The sequence below is a fragment of the Neolamprologus multifasciatus genome, chromosome 2, assembly GCF_963576455.1.
Source record: "Neolamprologus multifasciatus chromosome 2, fNeoMul1.2, whole genome shotgun sequence".
NCBI classification, from domain to species: domain Eukaryota; kingdom Metazoa; phylum Chordata; class Actinopteri; order Cichliformes; family Cichlidae; genus Neolamprologus; species Neolamprologus multifasciatus.
The window spans coordinates 11,958,605-11,983,467 of NC_140440.1; the positions used below are offsets into that span (position 1 = coordinate 11,958,605).

At 38.2% G+C, this 24,863-nt stretch overlaps 3 protein-coding genes and 1 long non-coding RNA gene across 6 annotated transcripts in view; 3 read left to right on the top strand and 1 right to left on the bottom strand.

The window, feature by feature from the left end:
• Positions 1–15,468, bottom strand: part of LOC146524008 (uncharacterized) — a 192,248-nt gene extending 176,780 nt beyond the window's left edge. The window contains exons 1-4 of one of the 3 annotated variants that reach the window (XR_014876739.1): positions 15,004–15,468; positions 14,801–14,914; positions 11,757–11,838; positions 1–11,544 (exon numbers count right to left, since the gene is read on the bottom strand). The exon at positions 1–11,544 is cut by the window's left edge and continues 19,873 nt beyond it. This is a non-coding gene — a long non-coding RNA (uncharacterized LOC146524008). Of the gene's footprint in view, positions 11,545–11,708; positions 11,839–14,800; positions 14,915–15,003 lie in introns of those variants that run through there. The other 2 variants (XR_014876741.1, XR_014876740.1) reach the window with 2 other exon arrangements.
• On the top strand, positions 1,870–8,761 carry spon2b (spondin 2b, extracellular matrix protein). The gene is made up of 5 exons (XM_085176604.1): positions 1,870–2,104; positions 2,464–2,687; positions 3,815–4,006; positions 5,318–5,504; positions 7,730–8,761. Exons 1-5 carry the CDS (start codon positions 1,870–1,872, stop codon positions 7,906–7,908), a joined length of 1,017 nt encoding a protein of 338 aa, XP_085032730.1. The 3' UTR covers positions 7,909–8,761.
• Positions 10,583–14,054, top strand: LOC146524015 (transmembrane emp24 domain-containing protein 11). The gene is made up of 5 exons (XM_085176656.1): positions 10,583–10,712; positions 11,482–11,573; positions 11,716–11,841; positions 11,966–12,112; positions 12,344–14,054. Exons 1-5 carry the CDS (start codon positions 10,583–10,585, stop codon positions 12,491–12,493), a joined length of 645 nt encoding a protein of 214 aa, XP_085032782.1. The 3' UTR covers positions 12,494–14,054.
• On the top strand, positions 14,829–21,830 carry rnf212 (ring finger protein 212). Its single transcript, XM_085176645.1, has 12 exons — positions 14,829–14,949; positions 15,546–15,607; positions 15,738–15,812; positions 15,987–16,043; positions 16,212–16,270; positions 16,350–16,409; positions 16,862–16,926; positions 18,582–18,642; positions 19,623–19,665; positions 19,835–19,880; positions 20,559–20,628; positions 21,479–21,830. The coding sequence occupies exons 1-12, from the start codon at positions 14,829–14,831 to the stop codon at positions 21,606–21,608; spliced, it is 849 nt and encodes a 282-aa protein (XP_085032771.1). The 3' UTR covers positions 21,609–21,830.
• The last annotated feature ends 3,033 nt before the right edge of the window (positions 21,831–24,863 follow it).

Consider the following 24,863-nt stretch of genomic DNA (forward strand, 5'->3'; position numbering starts at 1 on the left):
TTTAATACAAAACATAGCTCATCACTTTTCAAGTACAACTTAAGCACAACTTCTTAAACCACTGACTATACTAGATCAGTACGTTTTTTGCCAATCACTTACCAAGAGCCACCAAAAACACAATCTTGTTGTGTCTGAAACCCTGTAATTCCTCTGCATTTTTGAATATAATGCTGACTGACTTTATAAGCCCCTGAAAAACACATTAAAGAAAGTATGCAAATTGACACTGACAGAGGCAATAAAGCTTCCTACATGAGTTAAAAAGCAGCACTGGGACTGGATCTAGTAGCTCAACTGAAATTCAAAAACGTGACCAAGAAACCGTTAGAGAATAAGTACACCATTAACCTCATTAGTCATATATGTAGGTTTAGAGCGCTACAGTATCAAACTGTGAACTGACACTCTAACCACGGACTGCATCGGACCCCTGGCTGTGCATGCAGAACTGCTGAACGCATTATTCATTTAATGGGATACTTATAAAGAGTACGGGAGAGAGGAGGAGGCGGGTGAAGGAGGGAGAGCCAAAGTCAAAGGGCATGAAGGGGGCAAGGAAGTCATTTGCATGAAGATGAGACTGAGTGAAAGCGTGGAGCAAGCTGGAGAGGGGAGTGGAGCCCAAGAGGGGGGGAAATAGGGGAAAGGAGGGGAGGAAAGCGAGGGGTGAAACTCCTAAAACACATAAATAGGCGGAAAAGGACTTGGAACTTTGCAGTCACTCGTCCCGACAGCCACATCCACAGCTCTCCTCTCCCCTTCTCCTCACCTTCAGCCCTCTGCTCCACTCAGCTGCAGTCCTTCATTCATCTGGAACCCTGAGCAAACCCAGTGAGTAGTTTCTACAGCACACATTTACCCTGTTTCTGCATGGCCTTCCAGCTAAAAGACTGCTTAGACTACTAATCTACACAAATTGATGGATGTAAGAGTTGAACCATTGGTAGCTACAGAGCTGTAAGCTACTAACAGCTTTTAAGACACAGGACTTTTAAACAATTACAAAGTATTTAAGTGATAACATAGAGTAAGCAAAGGTGATAAAAAAATTAAACGTAGCCATTTTTAATTTAATTGTAAATATTTAAATTGAGAACGAAATTTTAAAAGAATGTGTCAAGATAAAGTGTCTTACTTGCTCAGGGTTAAATACTAAAAATGTGTTGCAATCTATGCGAAAGCTGTTCATTTATATACCCTCTGAGAAGCTCTTCATTAAACAGTGACACATATGAGCATGAAAGTGATACTGCTAACTGAAAGACTAAATCAGAAGACCCACACTGGAGCTTTAATGACAGAGTTCAGGGAAGATGCAGCCATGACTGGAGGAAGGCAATAATGAGATATCCAATGGAGAAGAAGAATAGCTTACTTCTATTTAATACCTTTAATGCAGATAATACAGAGATGGATGGTTTAGCAGACTGCAAGTGCGATTACACTTTCGCTGTATGTATCCTAATAAATGTCAGATTTCCTTCTGCCACTTTAACAACGCTAAACTAACTTTACAAGTATAAAAAGTGGAAAGACGATCTAGAAACAAATTTCCCTTGTATAAAGAAGTTGTTAAACCCAATGTTAATGGTGTCTGATCAGTTTTCTTGGTGCTGATCTGTCTTAAATATATAAGATTATAAGAATCAAAAAAAATGAGAAGGCTTTTATTTGGAAAACCAATATTTATGGTTAGGCCACTGTTATAAGACCTTTATAAAAGAAAAAAGTACAAAATAGTGTTTACTGTGTAGTAACTGACCAGGTACTTCTTTGCAGCTCTATATTATTACTGACTAGTCTTCCTTCTTTACTATTTTCTTTTATGCACCTCATTCAGGTCTTCTCCCCCGATCTACTCTAATCATGGACACCACAAAAATGACTATCTCCTTCTCCGAGGCACTCTGTCACCTGATTGTCTTGATGCTAAGTCTGGGCCAAGGAATTCATTCAATGCCTGTCCCCACTGACATCCCCATGTGCACAGCTTCAGAAACTGCCCAGTATAGTCTAACATTTACTGGCAAGTGGACCCAGGCAGCTTTTCCTAAGCAGTATCCTCGCTACCGTCCTCCTGCACAGTGGTCAAATCTTATTGGTAAGTGCACCTAACCTAAGGCAAGTTATTGGTCACATTATTTTCAGGTCAATGTGGCAAGATCTATTGGGTGGTTGAAAAACAGAAAGCTACTACGTAAAATGTCTTTTGAATAAATCAGAAGAGGAATGCACCAACTGTTTACTATAGAGTTATTCAAAAACAATCCTATTTTTTATTTGTATCGAATTTTACCCACTAGTAGGATGTTATACATCTGCCCAATTCAGACCAAAAACACTAGTAAACAGTCACAGAACTCCATTAATTTCCCTTTGCCGAGATGTACTGTATATGATCTCACTATTCAGACTAACACCTGCTGAAACAACAATTTTTCATCCTTTCTTTTCCATTAGGGGTGACCCACAGCTCTGACTACCACATGTGGCAACGTAATGAGTTTGCCAGCAATGGAGTGAGGGAGTTCACGGAGAAAGGTGAGGCTTGGACGCTTGTGAAGGAAGTCGAGACGGCCGGTGAACGCATCCAGAGTGTTTATGGGATCCTCTCCGCTCCCGCTGTCGTGGGCGGCACAGGCCAGATGAACACTGAGTTTGAGGTCTTTGCCAGGCACTCCTTTGTAAGTTTCTCAACAGGGCATCAAGTACATGCAAGGCCTGTCACTGACAGGTCAGCATAGATAAGGTGGTGTGCAGAATTCCCAAATAAGCACTTAGAATCATAGCTCTGTTTAGCCCAATAATAAAGCCTTACAGATAGGTACCCAGACCAAACAGGTTTAAAATTTGGCCACAATATAAATAAACTGTTTTAAAGTGGAAATGATCATTCTAGGAATCAGCACCACATCAGATTATACAATAACTTCCACTGTAGTTTGCAAGGGTTACAAATATTTCAGTGTCAATGTTTCACTTTTATTTAAATTTCATGTAAGTGCAAATAAGAAATTTGGTGTAAACTTGAACATTATTTCTACTGAAGATGTTTTGTTGCTATGTTGCTCCATTGCAACTGTGTCTGTTATTATAACCAATGGTAATAAAAGCCAAAACCTTAAATATATAATGTGAATATATATATATATATATCAAAATTGCAACCTTTGTAGTCAAATAATAACCTGCCACAGTACTGATAATTGTTCATAATATGAAGTTATACTGTGAGAAAAACTGCATAATGCCTCTTTAATTAGGCTGATGCAGCAACAAAATGTTCCTATAAAACAAGCTCCTGACAGTTTTTTTTCCCCTGTAAACTACACCAAAAAGCGAGCTTCTGTAACTGTAACGAGTCTAATTAACGTCTCTTCGAATTATGTAACCTCTGCAGAAGTTTGCAGTTAAACTTCCCACTGATGAGTCTCTGGGTAGCTAATAAAACCTCTGGCACATCTGACGAAAATTTGTTAAGCTTGGAAAAAGCCAATTGGAAACATAAGATGGTCACCAAAATAAAAGCAAGCCATGCTGGAACAAAAGTGCACTTGTAGAGTGGTGAATCTCTATTATGTCATGCTTAAAAAAGAGCATATTAATGCACAATAAAATAAATCATTGTAAAGCACAGACATCATATATGATTTAGAAGTATTTAGTGGTCCTTAAAGGAGGTTTGAGAACAAAGGTGTTGGAAAGATGTTTGGAAAGGATTTTATCATGTTTTTCTTTCCTTTTCTATTCTCATATCTGCCTGTGGCTACATTTTAACTCACTTCTTATGTTTTACTTTCTCCATTCACAGCTGTCATTTATTGTACGGATCGTCCCAAGCCCGGACTGGTTTGTGGGTGTGGACAGTATAGACCTGTGTGATGGCGACCACTGGAAAGAAAATGTGTCAGTGGATCTTTTTCCATATGATGCAGGAACTGACAGTGGGTTCACCTTCTCGTCCCCCAACTTTGAGACCATCCCACAGGATAAAATCACACAGGTGGGCAGCACAGGTGCATGAATCCATAGTAAACCCGGGTATTTAGAAATCCTGATTGTCAACAGCTAGCAATGAAAAAATTAGTGTTTCTATTAGACTCATACAGAGATGCTGTATTGAAGTGATGTACAGCGACACTCTACGGCTGTTGAATTTGACCAAAAATTACAACACTGTTTTAACAAAATAAACTACATTCATTAGAATATTTATTCCTGCACATTTCAACCAGAAAAAGCAAAAAGAATAGAGACATAACTATAAGGCTATATTTAAGGTAAATTTAAACATAATTATAAGTTTTAAAATGCATCCCTCGACCAATAACATGGTGTAAGTCTTATCCATCAGTACACTGCAAGCACAATGGTCCAGGGATAATTTAGGTCTGGTCAATACCAGCATCTTTTTTTCATATTTAAGACGGCTTTTTCATCAGCTACAAATGTTAAGTTAGCTGGTTAGACAGTAATGTCAAAATAGTACAAAAAACTGAAAAAGACTATGAAGAAACAGGGAAACAAAACATAAACTTTCTGACTTTTTCACAATTTGGTCATATTGCTGAATTTATATTATAATGCACTACAGTGGAACCCCGACTTACGAAATTAATTCGTTCCCGAGGGTCTTTCGTAAGTCGAAAATTTTCTTAAGTCGAAGCACCCATCGCGCCTTTTGAGTGAACGATAGGCTATAGGCTAATTGCTAACTGCAACAACAATACGTCGTTCAAGTGGAACAGCGAACGCCAAGGGGGTTGTCACATGATTCGGAAGGCATTGTGGGCATTGTAGCCATTCTGGGCTCAGCCAATCAGAGCCAGCGGATTTCGTTACGTGGGCATTTTGCCGTAACACGGGCAGAAATATTGCTGTGAGTGCCTTCGTAACTTGAATTTTTCATTAAATGGGGTATTCATAAGTTGGAGTTCCACTGTATATGGAAATCCTCACCAGGCTGAGTTCAGTGAGACATAACAGAAAATCAATTAAAGTGTTACTAGTAAACTATATGAGAGTATTTGAGGTTTAGTAATGTTGATAAAGGTAATTAAGCCACCACAGACACAGCTGTGTGCACTATCTGCCTCCAGGAAGCACCTAAAGACATTTATACTTCCCTAAATCCTCCAGCAAAAATCTAAAGAATATGGCAGCTGTTGCTGTGATACCAGCTTTCTTTTCTATTAAACTGTAATTTAAACTTTTAGTATCAATTGTAAGCCCACGCAGCAGCAAAATCAGTCTGAAGAGGCTTGTTACAACGCATATCTTGATAGATATTCCTTGTCCATTTTCCTCTTCACAGATCACTTCCTCTTTCCCTAGTCACCCAGCCAATTCCTTCTTCTACCCCCGCCTAAAGCACCTACCACCCATTGCGAAGGTCACACTGACCAAAATAAAGAAGACCAATCAGATCATCAGCCTGCCCATTGAGCCCACTCAATCCAACCAGCTGCCAACAGGAAATGAGATTGAAGATAAGCTCATAAGTAAGTCTGAATAACAAGTAAATTAAGAATTTCTGTTTTTATATGATTCATCTACTTTCTTTGAAGCATGCATTTTACAGCATAGTACAGAGCACAATAACAAAAGCTAGAACTCAAGGATGTGGCAGTTAACATCTCAGTTTGGTCTCAGTTTCGCACTCATTAGAGTCCTATGTTTTGATAAATTTTTATGAGAAAATTAGGAGCAGTCGTTTAAATGGCATCATGTCCTCCTTTATGTCTTAACACAGATCCATGCGTGAACCATTACTCGCGTAACCCCGGTTCTCTGAAAACTGAGTAATCTACTGAGTGACAATTGAAAGAGAACTCTACATTAATCCCAATCCTCAATGGTTCTGGTTAACACACCAATTCTGCATTCAAGATACTGTCTTGGCAGCTACAAGTCATTCTGGTGACAAACCCTTAATGCATCCATAACTGAATTAGGCAAACATATGAGACAAAGACAGACGTCAGAAGAACACCAACTCTATAGTGTCTTTCTTATTCTACTGATACTATATATATTATACTTGTTGTTAAAGGCTAAACTAAAAGTATATACAGAATAAAATGAATACAGCATTCTACATGCTTTGTCAAACTCAGATGTAAGGTTTTAACTTAAGGCAGGGACTTGCTCATTTTGGGGGAATTTAGGAAACATTACAGGCCACACACAAACTAAATTGTTTCCAACCAAAGACCAGAAAATCCAAGCCAGAGTCAGGGTACCAGAAAATACCAGAAACACATCTGGCATCTAGTATAAGAGCCAGAATATGTGTGATAAAAATGTCAAAGAGTACTTTATGAAACTGTGTAGAAATTATATACAGTAAACTTTTAGTCATGATGCCAAGTGGGACATAAACACTGGACTTTATTTCATGGGTGAAGCTGGATATGTGGGTTCCGAGACTATTTAAGACTCTTCTGTACAGAAAGGAAGAATACAAAGACATCTTGGAAAATGTACATGGAAAAGCTGTATCAAACTAAAAGTTAGCAATGCAGCAGACAAGTAACTTTGTGTGAATGATGCATGTGATAGGGAGGGCAAAACAGCCTTTTATAAAAGCATAATTCACCACGGAAAGTCTAAATAGATGACTTGACCAGGAAAAGTTTTTTTAAGGGGGGAAAAAGTAATAGATAGCATGTTGGCCTGGCAAAAGAGCTGACAGAGCATTAATCAGAAGCAGGGTTGAGGGTAACTGCAAGGGTCTGAGTCAGCATCACAGACTACAAGACCGTTCCCCCGACAACCCATCAACAAACAACAGAGAATGGCCAACAATCTGTTGGGGTTTCCTCCCCCTGTTCCCAATGCTCCAGCTTACCCTTGTGTCTGTTTATCCTACCCCTGTCATTATCCCTCCATCATATTTGTGTATTCTCCCCAGAGCTTGAACAAAGCTTTTCTTTAATGATCAGTAAGCACCTGTTCTAGATCTGCGAGACACTGATGGAAAATCAGGTTAAATCATCTTTGCGTTTCTGCAACCTTTTGTCACATTAACCTTCGCTTTGTCATTCTTGAACATAAATTTTAAAGGGAGTTATCAGCCTTTCACTTGATATCCAAATGTCCATCTATGCAGCTTCCATACAACCTCCCATCCTTCTGCTTTTCTACTCTTTAACTGACAACTGCGATTCATATCAGCTGCATAGAAGCCCACCGAGAGCTTGACTGAGGTACATCAGCAAGTAGTCTGAAAGCACCAAAAAACATGATGTGATGATAAGACTTTAAAAGGATTACATTTTTATTAGGTTAGCTGAAAAAGCAGAAAGTCAGAGGATGCTTCCTTACCCTCTATTATAATTGAGGTGTCTCCTAATAAGGGGCTAAATCATGATCTGTTGCAGAGGAGTCATTAAGTAGCAGCACTGTTTACTCTGTAAACAGTAAGCACAATGAGCAAAAACCCACTCTACAAATGAAAGTAAAGCAAAATTAAAATTAACTGCAGCAGTGCAACCACTGCTAAGAGTCTATAATGAGAAAATGTGGGTTCATAAGGCCTACACACAAAGCACGGCAACATCCTTTAATAATTTTGTGTTATAAAAAGAAAAGAAGATTTTCCTGATTACGACATATTACTCATCTTTAAAATTAAAGTCATGTGCAAAGACTTAAGAACAACAAATTAGCAGAATGGAAACCTGATTGTTAATATGATTGCTATGCTGCCCGCCCTTCTCTGCAGATACCCCTCTGGACTGTGAAGTGTCAGTGTGGTCTCCCTGGGGCTTGTGCAAGGGCAAATGTGGAGAGTCAGGCGTTCAGCACCGCACACGCTACATCATAATGCACCCAGCCAACAATGGAGCAGCCTGTCCCCTGCTGGAGGAAGAGCGGAAGTGTTTCCCAGACAACTGTTTATGACTAGGCCAGGAAAGGAGGGAAAAGAAAGAGAGGAAGGAGAGGAGAAAGAAGAAGGAGAGGAAAGCCAGAAAAGGGAGGAAAGGACGAAGACGCAACAGCAACAGTAAAAGGTCCGCGATTTAATCACATGAAGTTTAACCATCACAAACCAGCTTCCATCGGTTCTCCCTGGCCAAACTGTTTCTGTGGAAATCACTAATATACATACCGATTATGTGACTGTTCAACTGGGAGAGTGTGCCTTAAAAAAATCCTTAATCTTCCGTTCACATTGATAGATCTGACAGCACTAAAGAGGTGTAGTTTGGCAAAATAGCCATTAGACACCAATTCAGTTTTGGCAGATTATCAAAATTGTCTGGGGAGAGATCAGTGCTGTTTGGTAATTAGAAAATGAGCTGACAACACAAGTTGGCACTGTAATTGGATTTGCTTTGACACTTCTGAAGATCACAAATATTTGTTTGCTACTCCCAGTAGCTTTTATTTAGAAATAAATCCTGGTATAAGATCCAAAATTATACAAATTATATCAAACGAAGAAAAGGTGGAAATACGGTGCTTCAATAGCCCCATTAGCAGAAGTAATATGATAACAAAAGTGACATATACACTTTCCTAAATTTAAAACATAATGTTTAAAAAAACATTGCGCTTGTTTTCCTAAAGAAAATGGATATATTTATTGACAGGATTTTAACCTGTAGTGTACAGCATATGAAATCTGAAATAATTTGTATTCCTTCACATTACTGAGTTAAAACAGAAAAACTTGCATTGTAAAATACTAAAACACTAAAAATATGTGTATTTTTTTTTGTAAAGGTCAATAAAATGTAAATACAACTTACAATACTGTTTCCTCTTTGATTCCTGTTTTCTCAAGAAACAAATGGTGGCGTCGTTTAATTAAAACTGTCGATTATCACCTCTAAATATTAGGCATGCATTAAGTTAATATTACTGATGTTGGGTTTGCAGGATCCAATGGAGCGTAGAGGACAAGCTGACCTCGGTTCACACAGTTTTGGACTGAATTCACTCTAATAAAGTGTTGGTCATAAAGTGAACACAAGTGATCTCCAGTGATTAAAGAGTCCATGAAATGTTTAGAACTCAAAGTTTAAAATCTTAAAGCAAGAAATTAATTTCGCATAAAGGCTATAAAGCATAAATCCTACTGCACAAAAATATATATGTACATAGAAAAATTACCTTTTCTTTCAGGGCACGATGAAGACGACATAATTTTAAGTAAACGATATTAGCGTAAATATTTAAAACAGATATTCCCACCAAGCCAGCACTGAAACTACAGACGGCAGACTGAATAGCAATAAGAACGAAACATCTGGGACATGAGGGATGTCCTTCCGTTCGGAATGACGAGGGAGAGGAAAATTACTGAGCTAAAGATGTGTGTTTTAGCATTTCTATTGTAGGTTCACTAACTATGTGTTAGAAGTAAGAGTAACGTAAACATCCAGTTTAGTGCGATGTCATGAGAAATATCCCTGCTTTGTTTGTGAAATTGCATTTTTAACAGACACAGTATAAAACCTGTGGTTATTTTATTGGTATGATAAAAGTACTGATTTACTATTCAAGCTTCCTGTAAAGTTACCAGAGTGTGGGATGAGAAGGAAATCTGATTCTTTGCTTACTTTAGAAATGACAACTTTTGCAGATGCTAAATATGAGATGCGTTCATTCAGTGTGTGTGGGAGTTTTCTCTGCATGTGACCTCATCTAAGGTAAACATATGGCATTTTACGCAATGGACTGGATTACATTTCCTACACTGATTACATAACGGGACACTGTCAAACAATCAACTTACTATATTACAATGTGCTAATATTTTGCATATAATTGTCCTTTGGTACTCTAAAGCAGCGGTCCCCAACCCCCGGGCCTCGGACCGGTACCGGTCCGTGAGTCGTTTGGTACCGGGCCGCGAGAGTTGAGGCTCAGGTGTGAAATGTATAGTTTTCAGGGTTTTTATCGGTTTTCAGCGTTATTTTGTTATCGTTTTTATCGTTTACTCGGTTTTCCTGGGTCTTTTCATGTGTGTTATGAATAAATGTTCTTTTTTTCGGTACCAGTACTAGTTTTATTTTGTTGTATTTATCCGCGACACCTTAAAGGCCGGTCCATGAAAATATTGTCGGGCATAAACCAGTCCGTGGCGCAAAAAAGGTTTCGCTGCTCTAAAGTACAGAAAAAAACTGGAAAGCACCTTCTCGAATTTTACTGAGGTAACTGTAAAGTACATCCTTGATAAACACACAACATTTTTTATAAGTGACACTACAAATTGTTATATGTGACCGAAAGTTCATGATGCTTATTCCTACCTCGTGTTAGTGTCAGAATATAAATATAATCTGCAGTGAAACGAAGAAACTGCTAGATACCCTATATCAGGTACATGCTTGCCATTGCAGCTTTTCTATTGGTCGCCAGGTTAACCAGTTACAAAATTACCAGAATAACTTGTCACACAAAGTAGCACCTGTGAGTTTCTCACACTCTCACATATGGACATCATTAGATGGAAAATACCTCAAACTTGAGCTAGAATTTGCAGATCTACATAAAGGCTCTACTGGATCTGCAGGCAAAGCATTAGGTCACTGTTAAGTGTAATCTAATAGTTTGCTGTTAACATAAAATGGGTTTGCAAGGCACTGGCTTTCTCCTTCAGTGTTACCTGATGCTGGCTGCTGCCATGTTTTTTCATCTTGGAGTGCAGGAGGAGAAATGCATCATTGAGGAGATTCCTGAAGACACACTAGTGACCGGTGAGTGTTTTAGATGGGGAAAAGTCCTCCTGAGTATCATTTATGATACCCAATCATAGCAATAAAAGTGGAATCAGTGATTGAGGGTGAATGTAATTATTTACAAATGTTAAAAACCATGTGATTTTTGAATCACACAGTATCTTTACATGCACAATATTATGTTTCTAATTTGAGCAAGTGCAAAAACCATAAAAAGCTATTCAAGCCTTGTTTTAAATGAAACACTTCCAATGTATCCAGTAGTTAAATGGATACAATAAAGAAAGAAATATAAAGAGCATTCCACCAACTGCAAGGTTCAAGAGTTGGAAATCAAAATGAGTACTTTTAAAGATCTCCTCACGAAAGAACCTCATGAAAAAGCATTGTATTTAAGGATGTATAACCAAGTAACAACACCTGGGTACACAGCTACCTGAGAGTCGCTAAAACAAACTGTATTTGGTTCTTATTTACCACACGGCAGTTCAGTGATTCTCTTGGCAGTTTTCCATATTTACTGAGCTGGATGTGTGTTTTGCGATACTTTACATTACTTAACATTTCTCAGATCTTTTTTCCTTGATGTTAATTGCAGACTATTTAAGACTTTTTAATGATTACGGTGAGTTTTGATAACCACAGAATAAACAAACTGGAAATGATCAATCTTATCATAAGCATATGTCACGAATCTTGCAAGCTTGCTATGGGTCTTTGCAGTTACTGTGTGTGTAATTTTGTTTGTGTATATGTCTGCACTCATGTGTGTGTCTCTTACCTTTAGGCTTTTTTCTTTTGGAGCCTTGGGATGTGAAGGCGTTATCAAAATTACCTCAACTTGGCCTCACTGTGACAGTAAAAGATTCAAACAGTGAGGTACTGGACTCAAACGATACTTGAATGTCGTCACGTGATGTTACACTAAAAATATGTATCTTTGGAAATGAAAAAGAAACAAATAAACAAAAACAAGTGCTTATTACAGCCTAATAATAATAGTAACTTTCCTACTTTTCAGATTGTGTTGTCCAAGCGATATGGGAAATTTGGTAAATTCACCTTCACAGCTCACACTTCTGCTCAGCATCTTCTTTGCTTTAAAACAAACTCGACAGGTTTTTCTGTCTTTGCCCGTGAACGTCTGGTGAGAAATGTGGACACACAGAACAAATGTTATTCAAAACAAAGCAAAATACATAAATGGACTCCCTGTTTAAACACTGACTAATAGTTAACATTAACTTCTGTTTATCGATTTTGCTACACAGAAGCTACATTTGGATGTACAAATGGGAGAGTTCACAGTTGGTCACAATGCTGATAGGACCAAGGACAGCATGGAGGCCCTGGAGAACAGTCTTAGACACCTGACGGAGCAGATGATTCACATCACCAGGCAGCAGGAGTTCCAGAGGGTAAATAAATATTTTACTGTCTTAACAGTTGTTTAAACCTGAAATACAGTAAGGAGACCAGTATATCAGATATAAGCTTCATTTTAGGTCAAGAATCTTGAAGTACTTTTTTCCACTGCTACCAATGAAGGAGAATCTATTCATTGTAAAATGGTAAAATTACATCATATAACAGGTTATCAATTCTATTCTTCTCTCTTTCTTTTTATTTTGTTGCCTGTTGTCATTCAGGAGAAGGAGGAGGTATTTCGTCAGATCACTGAGAACACCAACAGCAAAGTGTTGTGGTGGGCTGCAGTGCAGACCTCCATTCTGCTGGTGGTTGGTTTCTGGCAGATGAAAAGACTCAAAGACTTCTTCATCGAGAAGAAACTGGTCTGATGAACAACTTTGACCAGCCTCATTGTTTTTACTTTTATTTCACACACCTGTACCAGTGAAGTTTGAGTGCTCTAGGGCTGTAATGCTTAATAAAAAGGCCAGTTTTTACCAAACAGCTGGTGCGATGCTCTAGAGTATGGTGTTTAAAGCTATTGTATATACAGTTGTGATATGAAGTACATACATTCGTCATGGGCATGAAGTTGTGGTGATCTGGGGTTTGTGATTTCTGTGAACTGTGGAATGACTGTGCAGCACACATTTTTAATGATTATAATCAAAAATTGGGTGGTCAAGTTTCAATCTATTTTGGATTTTCTTTAATCCATTCAGGGTCACAATTATACATGTTGGATCAAATATATACATATACCCCCAATCATATTTGATTAGCAAGACCCTTCTCAAATTGCATCCGCCACTTTTTGTAGCCATGAAGGTATAATTTTGGCTGGCTATTTCACCACTCTACTTGGCTAAATTGGTAGACGTCTTGTAGATCGATTGCTTTCTTGGCAAAGATTTAGCTTTTAGGCATAGTTCACAAATCTTCAATAACGTTGAGGTCAGGGCTTTGGGAAGGCCACTCCAGAGACCTAATATTAGCCTGCTTTATCAATTCCGAAACCAGTTTTGATGTGTTTGGGGTCACTGTCCTGTTCTAACACCCAATTGCATTCAATCTAGTTGCTGATTTGAGGTAAAGTTGAAGAATTTGGAGGTAGGCCTTCTTCATGATTTCACCCACTTTGTGCAATGTACCAGAACCACTGACAGCAAAACAGACCCAGAACATGAGGCTACCACCTCATGCTTGTTAGCTGGTAGTGTTCTTAGTTCTTAATTTAAGTCAAAATTAAAGTTCATATTAGAGTCAGGGCTTCTTTCTTGGTTGGCATTCTCTCAATGCATGGCGATATAAAACTCGCTTCACTGTTGACAGTGACACTAGTCTTCCAGCAGTTACCAGTTCGTGGCAGGCTTGATCCTCATTCCCCCGGTTGTTCCTCAACATCCTAACCAATTTTCTTTCATGACAATTTGCGTCTTCTTTCAGAGTGAAAAAGTGGTGAAACATCCAAATAACATGTGTACAATTGTTTGAACTGATGATCTTGGAAACTTCAGTTGTTTAGAAATCATTTCCAAAAATCTTCCCAACTTGCGTAAATCTACAATTCTCATGTTTAAATCTGAGTTCCTTGGACTTTCTCATTGGTCAATCTAATCAGTGGTGTCAATCAAATCTTTTTTATGCTAAAAAGAGAAACTAGCAGTTGTAGTTAATCATGATCACAAAAGTTAACTGGCCTTGGTCTTGTCAAGTTAAAATACAGAATAAAACATTTAGCACCGTTTATTAAAGCACTTAAATGAATGTGGACATATATTTGAGCCTGCATGTTTTCTCTTGATGCCGTGGATTACAGAAAATCCTAAATAAATAAATAAAACCAAGATTTGGGTGCATAGAGCTTGAACGTATTTAAAGATGTATGCTTTTCACTCTGGAAAAAGAACAGTTCAAAGAAATGATTAAAAGTCCAAAGTTACCATGACATTCATGGTAACTTGCAAAATGCTTGCAAAATGTTTTTTGTTTTTTTTGTTTTTTTGCAATGTTTTTTGTTGAATAAAATATTGTTTGAGGCATTAGGTCATTGTAATCTTTGATTTGTGTGACATTAACTCAATATAATAGTTTATATTACTGCAATTTTGCCCTAAATAAGGTGAAAATAGCCAGCAATTAGGAAAATATACACAATGTTTACAAAGGTTGAATGTGTTATAATTACGTACTATGGTTTTAGAAAATATAAGCTAATAGCATAAGAATCATCATGTGATTATGATGCATTTCACTCATAGCTTACCTGGTGTTCAAATGTCCAACAGGCATAATTTTAAATAGGTATTTACAGGTTTTCAGCAATTTAAGTTAGAAGTTGGACAAACAACTTCAACAACAATTGACCATCAGCGAAAAGGTGAAGTTACCTTTATTATAAGCAGTGAGGACATATATTAACCATTAATGACTCTAGGAGTAGGACAGAACTAATATAAGCTAAATTAGCCTTTAGCTTCACTAGCAGTCACAAGGTTTTCAAAGTAATAAATATAGTTATCTAATAAACCTTAATGAAATATGGCTGTAAAAACGAACTATATATAGAAGATATGCAGCAACAATTTTAATACACATGTGTAAATAAGAGTTAGAAGACCGTTTAGCTAAATATGCTAATTCATAAACGTAATTTAGCAAAGAACGTTAGCTAAATTAGCTCATTAACTCCTCACCTAATCTTGTTTTCCTGCAGGTTTTGAAATGGCTTCCTGGGTTTGCTGCAATTCCTGCTTTCTTCCTCAAAGTGCTGACCGCAAACTGGCGGTCACAACCTGTGGCCATGTCATCTGTAGTGATTGTCATCAGAGAGGTTATCAGAGAGGTACATAAACAGTTTTGTTGCAAACACAGTCAAAACAATCACTGTTTGGAATACCTGCATATATTTAAGCACCAAGTCTACAGCCTTCCTACTCCCCAGCAAATGAAAGTATGATTAGACAGGGACATCTGTTGGGCTCTAAGTGATATTGCAGAGCTGATTATTTATTTTTTTGCACTGAGTGTTGCATGTTTCTAAGTTGTCTCTAAAGGAAAGGATCTCCCTAGGGATCTATGTTTAAGATAGATCAAATATCAGTGTTAGAGATTGTTATATTATAAAGAAAACCAGTGATTCTCTGTGATTATATCTTTCATTCAAAAATTGAGAGTGAAATTACACCATTCACCAATGGATGGTACTCCTGGAGGTCCTTTAATCACTATTCATTAGCCCTGGAGTTGTTCATGATTGGTCTCACCTTAATCAGACTTTCTTTGCCTTTGTCTGTCTCCCGTGGTTAGACAAAGCCATTTAACTGATTTTGTTTCACAGACAGAAACCCTTAATGTCAATTTTCAGTCCTTCCTATCCTTGCAAGCCAGCATTATATTCTTCACTTTGTATTTTTGGTTTAAATATAATCTTTCTTTCAGGCCAACCAGGCAGCTGTTTAATCTGCAGCGCTAAATGCCAACTGTCACCACTGTCTGACAAAGTAAGCACTCTTTTCTCATGAAATCCTCAGGTAACTGTGGGTGTTGGGGTGGGATAGCCACATTAATAATCAGTCTATTAAAAGTTGAATATTCTGCTGTCGTTAGTTATGTTAAATGTGCTTGTTTCAGAGCAGCTCTGGTGTGAAGGCCCTTTTCTCAAACATCAAGGTGGTGGCAGCCAAGCACTTAACGGAAATCAGCCAAGTTCAGTCATTTTCTCGCTTCATATAAACACCTATAATCCGATTGTATATCACCAGTGACCTGTAAACAATTGTGCTGTATAGCATTTAAATATATCCCAAAATGTATGGAGATTTAAATGCAATAGGGTAATGCAGAACTTGCAAAAACAGCACTTATTCTGCATTTTCCCAGGTTATAAAGTACCAGGAAAAACATCAAAAGAGGCTCTTCACTCACTACGAGCAAAGGGTGATTTTTTTTTTTTTATTATTTCTTTGCCTTAAAATTGTATTTTTCTATCAGTCTGCAGCATTTAACTCATCTACCACACTGGCTGTCTAGCTCTGAAGACAACAGTAACTGAAACAGATGCTTATGCCACCTAGTGTACCAAACTTATCAATTAATCACTTGCAGAATGAAAAGCTAGAGGAGGCAGTAGTGAGGATGAAGCAAGAAATGCAGCAGATGACAAAGTAAGTTAGATTAGATTTGAAATAAGCTGCAGTTTGTGAAAAGATGGAAGAGTTTCTTATTTATTTTTCCAATTAACAGGAAGCTGAATGAACAGAGTGCCTACATTGCTAAGCTGGAAAATGCACTAAAGCTTCAGAGGTACAACACTGAATAGATAGTTAACCCAATGTGTAATTGTCAGTTTCTGCCTAGTAAAGCCAGTTATTGCTCCCCTAAATAGTAAATAATGATTAGTGGAGGCAGTTAAAAGCCAGTTTAGTTTTCTATCTGTGATTAAAGACTTTTACAACCAACTGGTTGTTCTACTGCACCGTTCACTAGGTGTCACTCCTGGCACATCTATGGTTCAACTATAGTGATGCTTTAGTGTTTCCATGGGCATGTTGAAATGAATTCAGCAATAAAAATACAGACTTATAAGTCTGCGTAGAATAATCTATAAAAGTACCACAGTTACATTCATCTCTTATGTCTTAATCCACTCTGATTTCATGCAGAAATGCCATCATCTGCTATCTTAGTGTAGGTTTCAGTCCAGCAGGTGCACTTTGTGTAAGTGATTAACATTATTTATTACTCCTGTTACTCAGTACCAAAGCTTCATCTGGGCACCATATGAGCCATAGTTCCCAAACCCCACATGAACATAAACCAGGTAAACTTTCTCTTATTGTATTGGCAACTGTAATGATCTGTTTTTTGATGGCGCCTGACAAACTACGCAGACATACTGTGTACCATTAACAATTTTTATTACTAATTCTGTCCTATGCAAGAATTGTATATGTGCACTCACTGTCCACTTCACAGATATAGCTGTTCAACTGCTTGTTAACATTAATATCTAGTCAGCTAGTCATGTAGGAGCAATTCAGTGCATTTAGCCATATACACATGGACGGGACAACCTGATGTTCAAATTGAGCATTGGAAGGTGGAAGAAAATTGATTTAAATGACTTTGAACGTGGCGTGGTTGTTGGTGTCAGATGGGTAAAGAAAATATCCAGTGAGTGGGAGTTCTCTATTGCTGATATCTGAGGTCAGAGGATAATGCCAGACTGCTGTGAGCTGATAGGAAGGCAGCAAAAGAACATCTCTGAATGGATAACACATTTGGCCTTAAACACCACACTCCACTCCTGTCAGTTAAGAATAGGAGGGTGAGTTTACAGCTCCCATGGGCTCACCAAAACTGGACAATACTAGTGGTAGGGGTCAAAATTTCTCATAAATAAGCAGGGATCTACCCTTCCATGTGTCAACAGTTCAGGCTGGCGGTGGTGTGATGGTCCGGGGGGGATTTCTTGGGACAATTTGAACAGAATACAATGCCTTTTATTGTCACTATACACATGTACAGTGAGATACAAAGTGTCTTCTATTCAGTGCAGGTGGGAAAAGAAAGGGGGGTGAGGTACACAGTTCTGTAGCACTGTGTACATGTGAACAGTATCCACAAGTAAGAACTCTGCAAATATACAAATTGGGGGAAAAATAGTGTCATATATTTACAGTGTGGGTTATAGCCCGTAAATTAAGCATTGCACAGAGGTGATGATAGTTGTGTAGTCTGTATATAGAGGGAAGTCTTTGGATTTGGGAGTGGAACCGTGTTGTCAGTGCATGAGTGAGTTCAGGGTGGCCGCTTAATGCCAATTGTTTAAACATCACAGTCTACCTGAGTATTGTTGATATTATTGATGTCCAGCACAAAACTCAAACTGATTTCTTTAACATGAGTTGACTGTAAATTGGCTCCACAATCACCAGATCTCAATCCAGCAGTGGCCTCTTGAATGTAATGGAATAAGAGAGTTTCACGGATCTGCAGATAACAAATCTACAACAACTGTGTGATGTCGTCATTTCATTATGAATCAAAATCTCTTAGGAATGTTTCCAGCACCCTGTTGAATATGTGTTATGAAGAATTAAGACAGTTCTGAAGGCAAAAGAGGGTCCAATCATTAACAGCATGGTGTACCTAACAAAGTGACTTTTTTAGTTAATATACAACACATGGTTTGTTTATTTTATACACTTTGTTATTGCTACAGTCAATGAAGCAGATAAAACATCTTTTATTATAATTAATTATAATAAAAGATTATATTTATTTAAATCTATGAGTGCTTGTTGCAAAAAAATCATGCACAAAGACCAGAAACTTTTGTAACCTTGTTACTTTTAGACTGTAAAACAACCATCTAAGTGGTTCATTTTATGAATAACTAAATAATGTCTGTCACTAATAGCATACAGCATGTTTTAAGTTACTTTAAATTTTGCTCCTTCTTTTTCTTCTAAGTCTTACAGATACCATATAACTCCTCTGTGTCCCTCTCACGACACTCTTCAGCTACTAACGTGTGAGTATAGTCTCTGTCTACTATTTCACAATTTTCCTTAATAGCGCTGACCTTGATTAATACTCTCTTCATTCTATCTCATGCTGCTAATTTTTCTTCTTTGGCCTATATTATTCTCTTACTATACCTCAGGTTTCAGAGAGAGAGAAAGTAGGAGGTAGTTCACAGCACAAACAAGTTATATCCTGGCTTCACTACTGATGTCTTATGTTAGCTTTCGTTGCCGTGAGCTTTGCCCTGCCCTGCGGCTATCCACACACCTGAATAAGCTGATCTTTGCTTGGGTTTAATCAGGAAAGCGTACTGGGTTTCCTACACAGTACTGACACAGGACAGATTGAGTGTCAGAATTTAATAGTATTATTGTTATTTTATCCACTGAGACACTGGCTTTAAAAGATGGAGAGCGGATATAAATGTCATTTCCTGCAGGGTCAATTCAGCCGCTGGCACTTTAGTCACTGATAGATGTCTTTCTGCTTTGCTGGGTGGCAACGCGGGTGAAGTGGCGCCATTATAATATAAATTTGGTCTCAAATGATTTTGATCTTGCTTAAAGTATCACAGAGTGAATGATTTATATTTTGAAAATCCCCCAACCTCAAATAATCGATGTTTTCTATCACAAGTACAGTAAACTACACACAAGAGTCATGATTTTGGTAAAAATAAAAGGTGAATAATATAATCTTTGAAGTTCATTTACAGTTTTTCTTCTACAGTTTAGTGTAGAATTAATAAATTATCTAAAACTGTTTAAAATACGTATAGAACATAGAAGGTCAGATTTATTTCACCACATCATACCATGTTTTCTCGATTTCATTTGTACATGAATTTTTGCAAAATTTCTGCAACGTCCACTGTTCGCTAAGGATGTGTCAGTGTTTTACTATTGAAAAAATAAATACTAATGTAACTGCACTGTTAAAAACAGTGAAGCCAACAGAACTAATGAAGTGTGCCTTCCTGTCTGGCAGCACTGAAAACATGGAGGTGGATCAAAGGAGTCTGTTCTGGAAAGTAAGTCCCAGTTACTTCGCTCGCTGTCTATCATTGTTATGAATGAGATTCTGTCGAGATTACACAGCATCCTGACATTGACTTTGAGGCTTTGGTATATTATGATGGAAAGTATTAAGCAAATAAAACATTGTGATTTGTGCTGTTTCTCTGTGAATCTGTCTTTCAGCCTAACTCTGGCTCATTTATCAGAGCTTCACAAGATGGATGGACTGGTATGTGCTTTCTACTGCCTGTTATGCAGCTACTGTTTTGGTTTTAACTAATGGAAGAGGTGTCATCTGTGTCAGATATTTCCATTTGCTGGAAATGCTGTCATCGTACACTTATGTTTATTGCTATTTTGAGACTTAGAAACTGATGATTTGACCACCTATAGTAAATAAATCAATAGAGATAAATAAGATGACAGTCCTTTAGTTGCTCTTCCTTTATCACTTTAGACATTGTAGATATCTACTATACCTACATAGCAGGTTAGTTCAGGATATACGCTAATATACAAGAGGATCATTTTGTAACCATCAGTGGATTGATTATGCTGTTAAAAATACTTTTTACAGAAGATTTGATTGATGGTTACTGCAAGATAAGGATGAGCTGTGTCATTAATTATAGACCTAACTGCTGCAGAGGCGTGTGTACAAGCTTTAGGTGTTTTGCCTGGTTTGTTGGTAGCAACATCTGTGCAAGTTTGATGCAAATTACTCTGGAAGATGACTCACCTGTTTATCTTGCCGTCTCTGATGGTTTTCCAAATGAAACATGCTCTTGAGGTGGAACAAGAGACACATAAGCCTATAATGACCCAGGAATTTTTTTAATCATTGTGAGCCATTTTTATCTGACTTGTGTTAAGGATTAACCCTGGTTTTATCTTGTGTAATGTGCAGGCACCATGCCTCACAGATCGTCCAACCCAAACATGTCAGCCAGTCACGCCGCATGCTCAGCCACAGTGAGGTAACAAGTTTAATTCATTAAATACATCAAAACAATATCATAGGCAGCATGGTGATGTAGTGATTAGCATTGTTATCTCACAGCAAGCAGGCTAGTGGTTCGAATCTCCGGTGTGGCTGGGGCCACTGTTCTGTGTAGATTTTATATCCTGTGAGCCTTTCTGATGTTTTTTTTACTGATTAGTTTTGTTTTTTGTGTATTCGTTTAAAAAACACTTCAAAACGTCTCAGGTTTTCCTAAGTTTATTGCAGGTGCTGATCATTTGTGTGCTTTTCATTTTGTAGAAGTTCATTTGTTTCAAGAAAAACATGCAGTGTCATGACTGTGTGAGCTATTTATTTGTGGACACAATGTCAGAACACACAAAACGGCAGGAGTAAACTCAAAATGAGCATTTAATTCTCATAGTCTAAAAATACACAGGAACAAACAGATAAGCAAGCGAATGAACAACTCTAAAGATTGCTAGGAGATACAGCGTCACTGTCAAACTCAGAGTGCCGAGGTACTGTGGAGAGCTACACACAGCTATGAGGGATAATGAATAAACAGAAACAGAGACAATATATATAGACACAGCCGATAACGAGGGGAGCGGTAACAGGTGAGTATACAGCTGAAACCAACTCAAACATGGGTCATCCAGAAGAAACTTTAACTCAAAACGCAGAGAACATGACATGTAGAAATCTCACTACTGTGAAATTTGTGTTGATTCTGCCCCACATAAAACACAACAAGAAAACTGCATCAATGAGAGAAGGTTACATTTAATGACATGTAGTGTATCCAATTATGCCTCGTTGTTGTTACAGTAGATTAACAGTTTGCCTCTCTTATCGTCTCCCAGCCGTTTTCAAGGAGGACCTTTTACCCCAGACGTGTCATTCGGCCAGAGTTCTGGATGGAAGTCTCCAATCTTTAGACCACCGTCCTCCTCCAGGCACTCCATGTCCTCACTGGTCTACCCACCTCCTTAATAAACACACACACGAAAACTGTCATGAGTACGCCTAGCTAAAATGAGTCACCACCCGGTTTATATGTTGGTTTCACTCACACACCTGTGAATTCACAGACACAATTAAATGTATTTAGCTTAAAACCAAGATTTGTTCTTATGTACATTGATTACAAACCTAAAATTTAAGTTTGGTAAATTGTGTTCAATCTACAAATTCAATAAACAGATGATAAGATAACACTGCGGCTTGTTGCTGATTGAAATGGTTTCAATGTTTTCTATTTTTGACAGAGTTTTAGCTCACACCAAACTTTGGCGTTCTGGTGAAATCTGGTACACTTTTATATTAATGACTGGTTTGCAGTCAAAGATCAGAATATTCATGACAATTACTTTGAGTAATCCAGTGGAGAAAGGCCTCAATTCAATTCAATTCAATTTTATTTATATAGCGCCAAATCACAACAAAAGTCGCCTCAAGACGCTTCATAGATACAGAGAAAAACCCAACAATCATATGACCCCCTATGAGCAGCACTTTGGCGACAGTGGGAAGGAAAAACTCCCTTTTAACAGGAAGAAACCTCCGGCAGAACCAGGCTCAGGGAGGGGCGGGGCCATCTGCTGTAACCGGTTGGGGTGAGAGAAGGAAGACAGGATAAAAGACATGCTGTGGAAGAGAGACAGAGGTTAATAACAGATATGATTCAATACAGAGAGGTCTGTTAACACATAGTGAGTGAGAAAGGTGACTGGAAAGGAAAAACTCAATGCATCATGGGAATCCCCCGGCAGCCTACGTCTATTGCAGCATAACTAAGGGAGGATTCAGGGTCACCTGGTCCAGCCCTAACTATATGCTTTAGCAAAAAGGAAAGTTTGAAGCCTAATCTTAAAAGTAGAGATAGTGTCTGTCTCCTGAATCCAAACTGGAAGCTGGTTCCACAGAAGAGGGGCCTGAAAACTGAAGGCTCTCCCTCCCATTCTACTTTTAAATACTCTAGGAACAACAAGTAGGCCTGCAGAGCGAGAGTGAAGTGCTCTAATAGGGTGATATGGTACTACAAGGTCATTAAGATAAGATGGGGCCTGATTATTTAAGACCTTGTATGTGAGGAGCACGATTTTGAATTCAATTCTGGATTTAACAGGAAGCCAAAACAGGAGAAATCTGCTCTCTCTTTCTAGTCCCTGTCCTCAGCCCACAAAGTCTTACAAGCTTTTAGCCAAAGGCACAGTCTGACATGACGTTTTCTTTGCCCGCTGGATTTAACATTGGAAACACAAACCTCATATCTGTTACAAAGCCAATGCAAGTGAAGGCGAAGAAAAGTGTAGCCGCATAGAAACACGATATCACCTGAAGTCATCTCAGCACGGAAAAGCTTACGCGGTGAAGCGGGTGGCGAGGACGCTTGATGTGTTCAGACAGGTCAATTCTGTCTTTGAAAAGCTGTGTTTTCACCTGTATTGTTCCCGGCTGTCAGGGTGGAGAATGGTGTCTATTCAGGAGGGCTCAGGTGGGACTGTGTGTGTGTGTGTTCTGGGTCTGTGCACGCTATGTTCAGGCACTTGCATTTGGGTGTGTGCTCGTTTGTAAAGTAAGAGAATTGTATAGAGTCAGTAGGCCTGATCCTCTTCTTCGCTTCAGTGGGATTTGAAGATGTTTCCTGTTTTTTAAGGTCCACTTAGACGGAAATGGCTCCCCAGGGCATGTTCAGCTGTCGTGGTGTCACACATTGACAGCTAGAAGACTAAATCAAAAATAATCACTACCTTATGGGCGCACACAAATAAACACACATAAAAACCAGGTGAACTCTTGTGCTATTAAGCTCAAGAAACTTCAATAAGTGTTATACTGTTTAATGTGTGTCAGTGTATTACAATTTTTCTATAATTTTTTCCCTCTTGGTCTCTCTTTGACTTTCTCTGTTGCACTCACACACACCTCTACATGGCTCCAGGCTGTACAAATGAGCTGTGCCACTTCAGAGAGCTAAAGAAAACTATTCTGATGTCAGTGGTAATTATTCAGCAGCATGTTCCCACAGCTTGTCCACCCCTCCCTCTCTCAGTCTCTCTATCTTCACTCTTCTGTTTGTGTGTGTGTGGATAGAGTGTGTGTGTGTGAGAGAGAGAGAGAAGGAAAAAGAGAAGCTTCTCACTTGATCTGATCCAGACTTCACACTTTGTCACTCAGTATTTCAGTCTTATAACTTTGGTGTGGTAAGCGTAATCCCCTGTAGGCAAGACAAGACATGAACTAAATGATTTCACATTTGAATTATTTGTCTTGGTGAAGTGCAGAGAACTTGCTTCTATATAAAGTCGAATCACTTTTAGTGTTGAAGATGTAATTTGAAAAGCAAAGAAATGTAATGAAAGTGTTTGAGTTTTATCATTCAAATTTTGCATTTACTTTTATAGATCATAAATGATTTACCTCATATACTGTTTACTGTTTAAGAGCAGTGCAACCCCTGCGGTGGTTTCATTTGTGCTTGTCATGTTACACCTCAGTGCATACTGTTGATCGCAATATTTGACTACAGAGATGAGAACGCACTTTTGGTTTTAAAGACAATATGCTACACTGAAACTGTATTTATTTGTTAGCTTGTAATTTTTTCATGCATACTCAATCATCCAGGTAAGAAAATCCCAAAAAGTGAACAGAATCAACTTTTTGAAATGTAAACTAAGTGGGTTTTTGTGGGTTTTTCTGCACTTTCTTGTCTTTCCTTGCCCAGTCACGGAGTTCCACAGGGTTTGGTGCTGGGACCAATATGTTTCATGTTTTTATACTTCCTTTATGCAGTATTAGTAGAAAACCCTGCATACATTATAATTGTTACGCAAATGACAATCAGTTCTACAAAACTTACGTGAAGTCAGATGACACAAGTTAATCAATACTACAGGCGTGTTACAAAGGTATTAAGCCTGGATGATCTGTAACTTGTTACTTCTAGATTCAGAAAAAACATATTGTACTCGGCCCCTGAAGCTTTCTCTTGGCCTCCAGTAACACTATGAGGAATATTGGAGTCATTTTCAAGCAAACTATGTCATTCAATGAACACATTAAACAAATATGTAGTACTGCTTTCCTTTATCTGCACAATATGTCTAAAATTGGAAAAAATATCATATCTCAGAGTGATGCAGAAAAGCTCAACTATTATATTTCCTTATTATGGAGCTGCTCTAAAAGCTCCCTAAAAGGCATTCAGCTCATCCAAACTGCTGAAGTAAAACTCCTAACAGA

Bases quoted from the DNA above. Each gene is read 5' to 3' on its own strand.
- rnf212 (XM_085176645.1), top strand. From the start codon at position 14,829: ATGGCTTCCTGGGTTTGCTGCAATTCCTGCTTTCTTCCTCAAAGTGCT. The intron at 16,271-16,349 runs GTAAGTTAGATT...TCCAATTAACAG, and splicing joins GAAATGCAGCAGATGACAAA to GAAGCTGAATGAACAGAGTG. The intron at 18,643-19,622 runs GTGAGTATAGTC...CCTGTCTGGCAG, and splicing joins CACTCTTCAGCTACTAACGT to CACTGAAAACATGGAGGTGG.
- spon2b (XM_085176604.1), top strand. From the start codon at position 1,870: ATGGACACCACAAAAATGACTATCTCCTTCTCCGAGGCACTCTGTCAC. The intron at 2,688-3,814 runs GTAAGTTTCTCA...CTCCATTCACAG, and splicing joins TCTTTGCCAGGCACTCCTTT to CTGTCATTTATTGTACGGAT. The intron at 4,007-5,317 runs GTGGGCAGCACA...TCCTCTTCACAG, and splicing joins CACAGGATAAAATCACACAG to ATCACTTCCTCTTTCCCTAG.
- LOC146524015 (XM_085176656.1), top strand. From the start codon at position 10,583: ATGGGTTTGCAAGGCACTGGCTTTCTCCTTCAGTGTTACCTGATGCTG. The intron at 11,842-11,965 runs GTGAGAAATGTG...TTTGCTACACAG, and splicing joins TCTTTGCCCGTGAACGTCTG to AAGCTACATTTGGATGTACA. The intron at 12,113-12,343 runs GTAAATAAATAT...GTTGTCATTCAG, and splicing joins GGCAGCAGGAGTTCCAGAGG to GAGAAGGAGGAGGTATTTCG.